The sequence below is a fragment of the Lottia gigantea genome (assembly GCF_000327385.1).
Source record: "Lottia gigantea unplaced genomic scaffold LOTGIsca_25, whole genome shotgun sequence".
NCBI classification, from domain to species: Eukaryota; Metazoa; Mollusca; class Gastropoda; family Lottiidae; genus Lottia; species Lottia gigantea.
The window spans coordinates 2,964,596-2,978,344 of record NW_008708752.1 but is presented as its reverse complement, the minus strand read 5'-3'; the positions used below and the strand labels follow the sequence as shown (position 1 = coordinate 2,978,344).

Here is a 13,749-nt window from a genome sequence, read left to right as displayed (position 1 = left end):
TTTGATCAGCACAATTCCAATGAGGTTTGTTCAATAGTTTTTCGCTTTAACAAAAGGTGAGTACTCCACGTGATTCACGCATGATCAGTTGAATCTGTAATCTCCTGAAATCAAGAGTTTTTCTCACGCGCAGGTTAAAAAAAATTTCACTTCCGTTCGCTGAAACTCTTACATTGCACATATAATTTATTGAAAGCAGACATCAATCCTAACACATGTTCACAATAGTCAAGTTATTACGTCTTCATCTTATATCTTGACTGCAATGACCCACTTTTTTCTTGTTTCTTATACAATTCAATAAAATCGCTGACCGTGAAACAAGAAAGTCAGTCATTGCATTAAAGGTAAAATAGCTAAAGGTATGAAGATGATCTTAACATGCGAGGTTCGCCTACGTCTACGATCCAAAAATTAGAAGATAAGTAAACATCATCTGTGATCTAAGCAGAATTTTCCACTACAAACTGCATTTTGCGATGACTTCAGCTGATAAAATTGGTAACATGCATTACAAAATGAAATATAACACTTTATTAGCTATTAACTTAAAACAGTACGGTATTTTCATTGATTGATTCTTTTCAAATATGAAGCAGATGTTAAGACGTCCCAAAATGGGGTTTCTATTCATAGGATATACTATCGTGAAAGTAAAAATCAATCATAATCCTTATAGCTTTACTTAAATCTCAATGAATACTATAGTCTACAGTTTATTGCATTTAATACTATCAAAGCAACTGAATACTTTTCAGGTACCCCAATGGGGTAATTGTATGTATATATATGGACCAAAGTATTTCAGCGTGTTGTGGAGTGTTGATTCGAAGAAGGGAGGAGGGGGTGAACAAATTCAAACATAATATAAGACAAATTTAAATCCTGGGGCAGCCCGATGAAGTCACAATGGCACACTGCTTTAATACTCATGGACAAGACATAATACTAGAAAATACAATGTGACATTTTAGGCATAAACGTTCCTGGTTGGTTCATGACAGAAACATTTCATTCTTTCCGCTGCTGATTAATCTATTTGCCGATTGTCAGTCTACCTTTATCGTATTAAGGCTTCTTCATCCGTCAGCTTGACTTTAACAGATCCCTTAGAAATGTGAACAGGCATTTTAAAGTTGGACTAATGTTTTGTTTTTTGTTCAGAATTGAAGCTGCATGATGACAACTGTATAGGATATTATAGTACCAATTATCTACAAAAACAGAATTTGACTTACTATAGTACCAATTATCTACAAAAACAGAATTTGACTTACTATAGTACCAATTATCTACAAAAACAGAATTTGACTTACTATAGTACCAATTATCTACAAAAACAGAATTTGACTTACTATAGTACCAATTATCTACAAAAACAGAATTTGACTTACTATAGTACCAATTAACTACAAAAACAGAATTTGACTTACTATAGTACCAATTAACTACAAAAACAGAATTTGACTTACTATAGTACCAATTATCTACAAAAACAGAATTTGACTTACTATAGTACCAATTATCTACAAAAACAGAATTTGACTTACTATAGTACCAATTAACTACAAAAACAGAATTTGACTAAATTAGGCTCTTTTAGGCTATAATAATAATAAAAATAGCTGTTAAGATTCGGAACTATAATCAGGATATTATCATCACTTAACAAATAATTATGAAATTTCGGAACTATAAAGTCTCGTCCAAGAAGACACAACAAAATCTACCATTCATTACCGCCGAAATATCATCTTTACGGAAACTGTCGAGGATGGTCGAATGTATAATTACAAGGCAGCGTTTATACTTACGGTTATAATCACCGAATTGTTGAGTAAAAACAGTTTCATAAAACTAAGTCCGTGTTCTGAATGTCTCACATTATCAGCAAACAGCGTGATCTGAATTAAAAAGGGTTGTTCTTTTATATCTCATTCATCTTCTCAATGTATTTCAAACCCCGTCTAATACCTTGACATCAAAAGGCACCTTTCTTGTATCACAGAAGTTTGAAACTGAAGAGTTTTGATTAGATTTACGATAGAGAAATCAATGCCCTTAAGGTTGCGCATGTAACTACTAGTTGAGGGCTATGTTGGGCTGTAATCGCCAGTTTCCACAGAAACAGCTCGGTGGAATAACCAGATGGAATCATGAATATATGTCGTTAAATGTTGCATTGACCGGCATCAAAGCGCTCAAGAAGCCATTTGGTTTGACAAGAACAGCTGATGCTTATACAGTTATTTCGTACTTACAAGGGCTATTGACTTCACGTTCATTTTGTTGCCATCAAGATCATGGATAACCTCAAGACATCGCTTAGACTGGAAACGAAAAAATGTTGGGCTACAGTTTCATATTATATCATTTGAAGTTCCTTGACAAACTATTGCTTTGCAATACCAAATAACCTAAAACGGCATGTTTCAGTATTGGAAGATCGTTCATCAAGGCCATGTGAGTTGATGCTTTCATTTATACTAAGTATCATTGTTGATTAAAACATTTCAAATGGTTAATACTTTGCACAAAATAATTCTATCAAAAGTCTACTTACTGCACTATGGATCATGGTTCCCTGAATCACAATGTAACCGATTTCTATCAATAACAATGGCATGTGAACAATGTAAGCAACCATATAATTCATTGAAAAATTACCATAAATAACTGTACGCATTAATAGACAAAATGTAGGTATCAATACAGATAGCAACAAGGTAACGAATGGACATAAAACACAATCCGCCTCTTTCAGATGTCTGCAAATCAGGAAATACTTCCTCTGAAAATATTTTATGTTTTTTTTGGAAGGTTCCGATTCAAGCATCTTACGGAATTCTACGTCAAATTTCAAAAATTCCTTCTTTACGATAGAGCAGACTATGTACATAAATCCATAAATAGAAAGTCGCTTACAATATAGAAAGAGACTGTACGTACTTGACACAACATTTTGTATCTCCATGTACGGTGATGTCCAATTGAAAGGAGATGTGAAGCAAGGGTAATCATTAGAAAATGGTGGCCCAGAAGTCATAGCAGGAAACAAGAACGCCACAAATATTGATACAGCCACACCGAGTATTACCTTCGATTTCTTTTTGACGTCATCAAAGCTTTGTTCAAATCGTCTGTCCAGAGTCATCTCGTCTAATGTTGCCTCAAATTTCTTAAAACGACCCGGGATGTAAAATGTTCCAAAGGAGACACAAAATGGAGATATTCCAAACCCAAATAACATAAGGATATAGAGAGGCAGATTTGAATCGTCCATAACAACATCGGCCCCTGCCAGGCACACAACGACCTTATAAGCGGTGAACACGGCCGGACTCAGGAGCACCAACCAATATAAAATACACAAAACTGCTGTTTTCTTAGAAAATTCCAATGGACATTTTAATCCGAAGATAGCTGATGAATACAGTATCGGTTTCAAATTATTACATGGTTCGAACGATTTGTGTTCAGCATTTTTGCAATCATTGTTCTTGGCAATGCCATCGAACGTCTGGGATGCTTCTTTCAGAAGCTTCATCTTGTTATTTATGTCACAGTGTATGAGAAATTATCTCATTACTTTATCCACTGATTTACCTTAATCAATATCGGTTGTTTATTTAAGACAAATGACAAATTAACAAAATGCTATCAATTGTTCCATGCCAATTTCAGATCTAATGAAACATCTACTCAGTAAATATCAGTGAATTACTGGTACTATTGTTATATCGGAAACGTTTACTAAATGGATATATAACCATGTCAATGTTAAAAAATATTTAATGGTGTTTATTTTGTATCACGTACTGCATTAAGTCTGTATTAACGGTTTTAAGCCTATTGAACCAAACCAAAATGGAAAGTTATTTTTACAGATATCACTGATTCAAAAGCCATATAACATGTCCTGGAAACATTTAATAACATTGTTATCTAAATACTTATTTACATTAGATTGCATTGAAATAATGCCACTATTTCGTAATGCAGGTTTAAGATCCATCGACATCGTATCCCGAATAAGTCTTATGTCTTATTGGTAGTAGGGCATTACGCACCCAGATAATTCCCGCCCGGACACTTCCCGCTCAGCCAATTGCCATCAGGACATTTCGCACCAGGACTATTCACATCAGGACAACTTCCACCCGAGACATTTCGCACCCGGGCACTTTGCACCCAGGACAAATTCCACCTAGGTCAATTTCCCACCGCGACATTTCGCACCCGGGCACTTTGCACCCAGGACAAATTCCACCTAGGAAAACTGAGACACTGAACACATCCGGATACTTCACACCAGGACGATTCACATCCAGGAAAACTGCCATCCGGAAATTTCCGGGGGCAGTTCGCACCCAATTTTTGCTCCCATTATAAAAATTAAAAACAGAGAGCACCCATGACAATTTCCACCCATAAGAACCGCATTCCTGTCTCTCACACAAACAACAATGTACAAGGGGCCCATTCCAATAAAATTCGTAAGTACAAAATCATGGGAGTTGCCATGGTAAGCTATGGTATCTATGGAAGTTCCGCATAATTTTGTACCTACGAATTTTACTGGAACGGGCCTCAGGGTATTAGTTTTGCTAAGTGACTACGCTCCAATATCTCTTACACTAACTGTGTGCAATGGGGTTTTAACGAAAAGTATTAAAATGGGCCATAATCTGTCTCAAAGTATGACTGGCTGCCGTTTGGGACCTTTTGGCGAGAATTTATCTACTTTTCAAATTTGCAAAATCTGCTTTGACTATGCTGAGACTTTAAAAATAAACCTGAAATCAATCTCAAAGATTGAAATTAACGTTTATTTCAAAAGAGTGTCCCTCTTTACACACCAATATACATTTAACATAAAGGAAAAACGCTTTCTTAGGCACAATGAAGATTAAACTATAAATCTGTATAGTCTCTAATAGTTAAGTAATTACTATTGAATTCTCATTAAAGAATCAAATCTATTTTTTGAAATTATGTGTCGGAGTCATAAGTTGCAATTATATTTTAATTGAATTTAATCATTCTTATTATTGAATTCCATGCACGATTTCCCCGGCTTGAAAATTTGGAACTCTGAACATTCGTGACACTTACCGTTAAAAAAGGATCGAAGAACCCTGCATCTTGCCTCGAAGAACCCTGCGAAGAAGGCCGCGAAGAAGGCCACGAAGAAACGGATACTGCACATTTCACTTTCCTTTATCCTTTGAACTTTTTTTTCCGACGAATAAACAAAATATAGCACAGGGCATACGCCTATATTGAAGATAAATTCTGAAAACAGTAACAATTTAGTTAGTAAACATGTACGCCATCAAAGAGCCATTACAAGCTATTCGCATCAAATATTCACCACAATCATAACTTTTTTCTTCTTCTATCAATTCATGCCCTATGTTTTTAATATTTTTATAATGGGAGCAAAAATTGGGTGCGAACTGCCCGGGTGCGAAATTTCCGGATGGCAGTTTTCCTGGATGTGAATCGTCCTGGTGTGAAGTATCCGGGTGTGAAATGTCTCGGGTGGAAGTTTTCCTAGGTGGAATTTGTCCTGGGTGCAAAGTGCCCGGGTGCGAAATGTCGCGGTGGGAAATTGTCCTAGGTGAAATTTGTCCTGGGTGCAAAGTGCCCGGGTGCGAAATGTCTCGGGTGGAAGTTGTGCTGATGTGAATAGTCCTGGTGCGAAATGTCCTGATGACAATTGGCTGGGCGGGAAGTGTCCGGGCGGGAATTATCTGGGTGCGTAATGTCCGCGCACGGTCTTGGTAACGCCGAGGAAGTATGACCAATGGGGGTGTGGTTTGGACACGATGGATCCACCGACTGATGACTGGGTCGGTTTCGGGTCTTTAACAATGCGTTTTAATTTGAATATTTATTTCAATAAATTAAACAATATGTAATAATTAATAAGTAAATTGGTATGGATACACTAGTAAGTTTATTTTTCCTGAACTGAATACGGTTTTATATTTTGAGATCGAGATGTTATAATTCAAAGTGTTGTCCTTGATTTCGCATCAATGCACAAAAAGTGCTTAATACGATGAGTTCATGTCGACAGGTCATTCAGAGTGGCGGTACTAAGCGGTGGACTGCAAATCCAAATGATACAAAAGGAAGTAAACTTTTCACAGATACACCTACAAAGTCTTGAACGTCTGTTTCAAATCTTTCTACACAAAGCAAAGATTCCCTTTTTACAGGTTTCTTAGACACTATAAGAGATTGCCAGCAGAAAAGTTTATAATATCCTTTCACTTGAGACTTGCCGTTTTGTTTCATCCCAAGTAGGCGACATTCACTTTTCAAACTAGATCTCCGAATTCAAATATTATAGTTGGTTGGATAAGAATAAGTTGTTTATACACGTTTTCTATGGATGGTGAATTAGTATGTTATGGAAAAGGTGGAAGTGGTTGTATTGGGGAAAGTGGTTGTGTTGGTGGAAAAGGTTGTGTAGGTGGATGTGGTTGTGTTGGAAGTGGTTGTATAGGTGGAAGAGGTTGTGTAGGTAGAGGTGGTTGTGTTGGAAGTGGCTGTATCGGTGGAAGAGGTTGTGTAGGTGGAAGTGGCTGTGTTGGAAGTGGTTGTATCGGTGGAAGAGGTTATGTAGGTGGAAGTGGTTGTGTCGGGAGTGGTTGTATTGGTGGAAGAGGTTGTGTAGGTGGAAGTGGTTGTGTTGGAAGTGGTTGTATCGGTGGAAGAGGTTGTGTAGGTGGAAGTGGTTGTGTCGTAGGTTGTTCTGGTGTTCTTGTTGAACCTCTCGTAGATTGAGCTGATGTTGCTGTTAATCCTGTCGTAGGTTGTTCTGGTGTTCTTGTTGAACCTCCCGTAGGTTGAGCTGTTGTTGCTGTTAATCCTGTCGTAGGTTGTTCTGGTGTTCTTGTTGAACCTCCCGTAGGTTGAGCTGTTGTTGCTGTTAATCCTGTCGTAGGTTGTTCTGGTGTTCTTGTTGAACCTCTCGTGGGTTGAGCTGTTGTTACTGTTGAGCCTGTCGAAGGCTGTGATGGTGTTGATGTTGGACCTGTCGTAAACTGTGCTCGGGTTGATGTTGGTATGAAAGCTTCAGTTATGGTCTTAAACCCCGATTGTGTCCCTGCCTGAGATAGAATTTTAGCACATTTACCGCCAAACATACCATTAAAAAAACGACAGGCAAATAATAACATTTCATTTTGTTGCGAAACGCCCAATCGTATACTTGTGGTAAAAATGAAAATGATAGTAATGAGCTTCATTTTGAAGGGTTAATGATAACTTATATGAAAATAGAACTGTTCACAGTAACTTGGCAAATACACACTTAGTTGTATCCAAACAGTTTATAAGCAGTACTCCGTATATTTAGTGTATGCTATCTTTGTAAACACTCTGCAGTATCCCGGTATAATAACCTTAACAGTTTCTAGGTATAAATACCTTTGTAATATCCAGGCTAACACCTTATCGATATCCCGATAAACACTTCATTAATAGTTAGGTAAAAACCTCAGTAATATCCATCGAAACACAATAGTGATATCCAAGTACACACTTTAGTAATACCCAGGTAAACACCTTTGCAGTCCTAAATATCCAGGAATAAATGTCCATATATTGTCCGGCTAAATATCAATAGTTACCGTATCTTTTGTAGTCATTTAGTCATATCCAGGCCACCAAGTTTTCAAGGCGAATACAGACCACAAAAAGACAACTTTGATTCCAAAATAACCAAGAAAGCACAACATCTACAATAACAAGACAACATTTAATCAGAACTGTCATAAAGTAGTTCAGAATCCAACTGTTGTTGATGGAACTACATATGATTTTATATTGGGCTATTGAGATAGACATCACTTGAAATTAGAAATAAGTATTAATTCGTGGTTAAGGGATTAAGGTATAAAGGTGAACTTAAAATGTACTTTAAGGCTCTAGTAGCCAATAAGACAGTTTGCCAGGCATGATAACATACGCTTCCCGTAAATCCGGATAATATGTATATACGGTACATGACCTGCCCCTTCTGTCCCCCACCCCTTTAGCTACACCACTGATTTCTAAATATGTGAGATACCAAATTTATGGCATCGATTTACCCTCGATCTCGCACTATGCCTACATATTACGTAAAAAAAACTCGGGGAAAAGCATACAATGTGCATAAGATAACAATTTCAATTTTCTGAATACTTGAATGGTTTTGAATTGTAATCGGATAAGTCTACATGATCAGTTTTAAAAGCCAATATCATTTTGTGAATATCCCTAACCCGTCCATTGAAATTAGTTCATTGAATTTTGATTTGTAGTAGCTATAAGGCCACTTTATTGCCATTTTCATCCTTTGACTATTGATTAAATAATGACTTTACACTCTTATCTCATTTTATTACTTTCTGCTTATTACATCTAAAGTAAGAAATAACAGTAGCTGAATGTATGGCTAAGTCACGAAGCAGGGTCGTAAAATTGAAATAATATAAGATTTGGCGCAAATGTAGGTCCTAAATATTCTCTCTTTCGTTTTAAATCAAAAGAAGCATTTGGGTTAGTTTGTAAAAAATGGGTTTCAGACTCTGTGGTAAGAAAAGTTTAAAAGAAAATAGTCCGAAACATCTGTCTCTATTCCAACCTCTGATAGCTATTTTGAAAGTTGTAGACTGCAGTAGCCGACAACTTTCAAAAAAGCTATCAGAGGTTGTAACAGAACCAGATGCCTCAGTCTAAAACGCAATGGATTAATAAAATTCCTACAATGGATTTTGAAAAAATATTTGTTGTCTGATTTTTTCCTTATGCATTATCCCCCTTCCTTATTTACTGTCAACAAATATCACGTGACAGTCCACAATGGATTCCTGAGGATATTTGTTTAAAAAGATGTTGAATATAGCAGATTTTAGTAAGGTATAACTCAATTTCCAAGTCATTGACGACACATTGTCATTATTTATACATTATTCCATAAAGTCTACAACAATTCTAACCTGTAATTTTATTTGATGATATCTTTTGATGTTCGTTGGAAACCGGTGTCCGAGAAATGCAAACCCATACTTCATCATAGACATGAGAGGCAATGCAGTGGACAATGCACTATGCAGTGTTTTCAGAATCGCGTTTTGCCAATAACATTTGTATAAATTGAAATATCAACTCCCAAAAAGATATAGGTCTACAGTTACAGAGATTAGTGTGATTGAAAGTAACAAGTTGCTATTCAATAGAAGGCACTGGCACAGGTCTACAGAGAGAAAATTTCAGTTGGAAATTTAGGTCATTTTGACATGTTATCTCTGGGAGGAAGGTGTGTTTATTCTATTAAAATAATCAAACTATACATTTCTAAAATCTATCAGTAGGATATACAATCAATATTTCATATGAGATTCTGAAGGTTTAGTGGTTGGACAGCTGTAGTTAGTTTTTAAATTAGTAGTTATGTATTTTCCAAACTGTTATAGGTAGATCCCAACATATGGCGAACCCTTGCTTGTGAAAAATTATTGATCCATCTTATTGATAAAGAAAAAAGATGCAGTCTTTGATCTAACCATACTTTGGCAGAATATTTGAACTATTAACTAATTTTGATTTCACATTTGAATCCTTAGGCTAAAATGAAGGTGTTAGTAGGCCTCTATAGAAGTGCCTAAAGATAGCAGTAAGATGAATAGTAATAGCTCAACCAGTACTCAGAGCCTTAGTGGAACAACTAACCCATGGATTCAGGTAGATTGTGTTTATTTCTCCCCTTGAGACACATGGCATATACGATGACATCATATTCTCTAATTTTAACACAAAGAAACTGTAAATGAAATGATGCCATTGAATTATTTGCTCTACCTCATGGAAATGGACATGGTATTTGAATTCTCAAACATGACCAATAATGAATAAATAAGCTTATTTAGTTAAAGTTTTAGGATTTGTCACATTATTCAGGGATTCTCTTGTATAGTCATGGCACCAGATAACTCCACTGATGAATATATACTCTTATTGACCAAGTTTCAGAATTTGAATTTATTTTTATTTTAAATTGTTGAATTTAGGGCAAGAAGGGAACAAATGCTTTGGTAAGCATTTAGAACCAAATTTGCATTTTGTCTCAAAATAAATTGTGTAAAATCTGTACAGTAGATAAGTTGAAATTCTTTTTTTGACCAAATTATATTTATGGTTGATTTATTTATTTCAGAAAACATTAATGCCACAGTCAGGTGCTACAGATGATGATAATCTACCTATAGCAGCTATAGTATGTATAGGAGTTGGGCTCTATGTCTTAGTAATGTTTCTCATCTTTGCCCTCATAAGATGCTATGTGAGTAATTTTTTATTTGGATATTATCGTCAGATATTTTGTTTACTTATTAGATGTATTTTTTGAATGAAAAGAATTGAATTTTGATTCTAAGGTTTTTATATTTGAGGTCTGATTTAGTTTTAATTTGTATTTGATCTTAATAACATGCATAACTCCATTCATTTCATTTTTTGTCAATAACATTCAGCTTTTTGTAGTAAATTAGTCAATGTTATATTATTTCAGTGTGGTAAACAATGCTCTAACCTCCAGTGTATATGTGGTAATAAAAATGATCCATGCTGTTCGTGTATGGTAAGTATTATTTTCAAGTATCAAGTTGTATGAAATTTGAATTAGAATGTTTAAACTAGGGCGATAAACCGGTATCACGATATATACCTGTATAGGATTAATATTGTAAGTAATATCGTCTGACCGAAATATTGCCATATCGTGACTTATGGTTGTTATCAAGGAGCTTTAATAACCAATATCACCCTAGTTTACAGCTGAATTATTCTAAAACAAAATTTAGTTCAGGATAATTTTAAAGAAAGCCGTGCTCATGTACCCTCATCAAAGATATCCTTGAATATATATTGTTATCAGGTAAAGATTGATGCCCACAGGTTCTAGCAGTGTGACATTATTATTTATTTTTGTTCAAGCTGTTTATACAGACAGTTATCACAATGATATATTTGTTGATTTGATTATCACATTTACATCAATTATATTATTATCACCATAGGTGACAACTTCAGTTAAAAGTTCTTAACGGTGATAATTTATTAATTCAATTTAAAAAATTATTTAAATAAGTAACGGAATAATTCTTATGTCATGATAGTTGCAAACCTGAATTGTATTTTTATAGCCATTTAATGAAGAAGATGGATGTAACCCTACTCTAGTGAAAATTATAACATGTTCTTGTATAAACTGTAACAGCTGCTGTAAATCAGATACTAAGGTAAATAATTCTTACTAAAGATTGAGGCACACAAACAATTCTTGTTGCTGAATTTTGTCGCAGACCAGAGTGTTGTCAAGAGTTTCATTGACTTTTGGTACACAAAAAATCTCCAGTCTGTTGTATTGTGTTTGCCATTGGTGATGTCAGTGAGTATGATTGGATGATGAAGCCTTATTGAGTCTTTGCCGACAATATAAAACTAGGTTGATGTTCAAAATCCTGTTGGTTGCTCAATAATCTTGTTAATCTCCCCCCCCCCCCCCCATTTTAGCTTCGGGCCTGTCACTTGTTCTATGTTGTTGATGGACAGATTTTTTCCAAGTTAAATCTTAATTTGTACTTCTATTTCTTTTCTAGAAAATAGATTGGGTTAGTATTATCATATGTGATAAATGTTTTGGACCAGGTGGATGGTGTTCGGTAAGTTTAGTAAAGTACTTATTATTCTACTTTGTAAACAGGAATAGAAATTTCTGTGGACACCTGTTTTGATCTTTTGACCATTTTTGTTTTGTATGACTTAGGAATGACTATACATGTAACTATGTGTACATATATATTGCTGTATTCGGATATGCTTTCTCCATATAATAAATAAATCAAACCGCAAAACAAAATCCAATATCCAAACATATTGGCAAAAAATTAGTAGCAGCTATTGAACTTTTCACATGAGGCAGTATATAAATCATAAGTGAGTAAGTATTACATAATGATTGTATCAGGTTCAATTTTCAATAACAAGTAAAACAAACTTAGGTGTAGCTTATATTGCTCATCGAACTCAAAATGATAGCTCAATTAGTCTATTTGTGTATAGCAATGGGTGTAGCTTAAATTTGATTGACATACTTTGTCACGCCCAGTGGATATAATAGGCATCCTAATTGTTGTTTTGTTCAAAACATAGAATATCAGAATAGAAAGACGAAAATGTAGTTGTCCTAAAAGAGTAAGTTTTAATTGCTGCATGGAATAGTTTAAAATTTTGAATCAAGCCTTTGAAGGCAAACAATTTTGGTCATGTGACATTTTCCCTTTAAAGGTAGCATTGTGCATCACATGTACAACATGTACACAAAGCCTTTGGTTGTTTTTATGTGACTGTTATTATTTGAATGCTTTTGTATTTCTTTTGTTTTGCTGTTACGTTTATGTTTTTTTTTTATATCCATAATTGACTTTGTTAATAATCGTAATAATACTAATCATAATTATGTGGTATTAATTAAAAAGGTGCCAATTTATAAATCAGAAACTTTGGGACATGTCACTTTATATTTTAAAGTATAGTTATAAAGTAAAATGGAAATGTTTGTATATAGTTTAAATCATGATGTTTTGCAGTTCTGCAAAATTATTTTTAAAATAGTTAACATGAAATGAGATATTTTATGCTGAAGATAGAAAATGTTACATAGAATTATTTTTTCAGCACACTGCAGAGAAAATTTGAATTTCAAAAGCATTTTTTCAAGGTATTTAACAGACAAAAGCTAATTTTCATAATCAGCTATAATTCAGTTTTTTTTATTTTTCAGTGTGAAAACTGTGATGTAGAATGTAATTTTGATTGTAATACCATCAACTGTTTATGTTTCACCATCTATAATGGACCACAAGCTAGTGCAAGACAATCACAAAGAAGTTTGAGACATTCAGAAAGTTCTTCTAATAACAGCCAATATTATAGTGATAATGGTGAACCAATCAAATATCCTCCATTACCGTCCACAGATCGCTCCTTTATATCTTATCCAGATTCTTCTAGAACCATGATTAGTTCCATTAGCTCGGCTCCTTGCACTGAAAGAGATGGTAGATACTTTCAGAGAAGATTGTCATCTTCCCTGGAACTTCAATCTGACTTTCCATCCAACAGATCCATAAGAAGTACCAGCAGATCTGCCATTGCTCCTCACCAAGATGTCCAACTGTTTGCACCCAGAAACCAAGCCAATATGAATGGGGTGCAGCCGGTATCTGGTAAAAAGTTATCCAGCAAGAAAAAAGTCACAGAAACAAAGGTGAAAATGTTGTCGAATTCACAGAAAGGAGATGATGGTAACTTAAACACCAATGCTAAAAGTGACACTCAGACGAGTGTTGCCACTAATCCTGACAATCAGCAGAGGATTTTGAACAACACTGAGGGTAGAAACAGTGTCAGATTTAGTCCAGATGTTACTTCTACTACACAAAGTGCTTTACATTCTGAAAGACTCAATCAATCTCATGATATGGAGAACAGCAGCCGTCCAAACACATCATCATCTGTAGCGTCATCGAACTCTTTATCTGCTACTTCAGAGGCTTTGCTAGCCCAATACCAACTCATGGATGCTGAAAAATTAACACCTAGATAAGGTGATTTCTCTTAAAAATTCTGAAAAATGAAACAAATCAATGCTGCAAAAAAGTATGGGAATAGATGATTTCATTGGTG

General features: G+C 35.0%; 3 protein-coding genes across 3 annotated transcripts; 1 reads left to right on the top strand and 2 right to left on the bottom strand.

The window, feature by feature from the left end:
• Nucleotides 1-1,160: 1,160 nt before the first annotated feature.
• Nucleotides 1,161-3,547, bottom strand: LOTGIDRAFT_160675 (hypothetical protein; the record flags this gene model as incomplete). Its single annotated transcript, XM_009055769.1, has 8 exons — nt 1,161-1,214; nt 1,278-1,292; nt 1,356-1,370; nt 1,434-1,448; nt 1,512-1,526; nt 1,815-1,904; nt 2,262-2,330; nt 2,564-3,547. 8 exons carry the CDS (start codon nt 3,545-3,547, stop codon nt 1,161-1,163), a joined length of 1,257 nt encoding a protein of 418 aa, XP_009054017.1.
• Nucleotides 3,548-6,629: 3,082 nt separating this feature from the next.
• On the bottom strand, nt 6,630-7,262 carry LOTGIDRAFT_160674 (hypothetical protein; the record flags this gene model as incomplete). The annotated part of the gene is made up of 1 exon (XM_009055768.1): nt 6,630-7,262. One exon carries the CDS (start codon nt 7,260-7,262, stop codon nt 6,630-6,632), a length of 633 nt encoding a protein of 210 aa, XP_009054016.1.
• Nucleotides 7,263-9,681: 2,419 nt separating this feature from the next.
• Nucleotides 9,682-13,669, top strand: LOTGIDRAFT_160673 (hypothetical protein; the record flags this gene model as incomplete). Its single annotated transcript, XM_009055767.1, has 7 exons — nt 9,682-9,744; nt 10,217-10,276; nt 10,571-10,639; nt 10,868-10,936; nt 11,205-11,300; nt 11,661-11,723; nt 12,845-13,669. 7 exons carry the CDS (start codon nt 9,682-9,684, stop codon nt 13,667-13,669), a joined length of 1,245 nt encoding a protein of 414 aa, XP_009054015.1.
• Nucleotides 13,670-13,749: the final 80 nt, after the last annotated feature.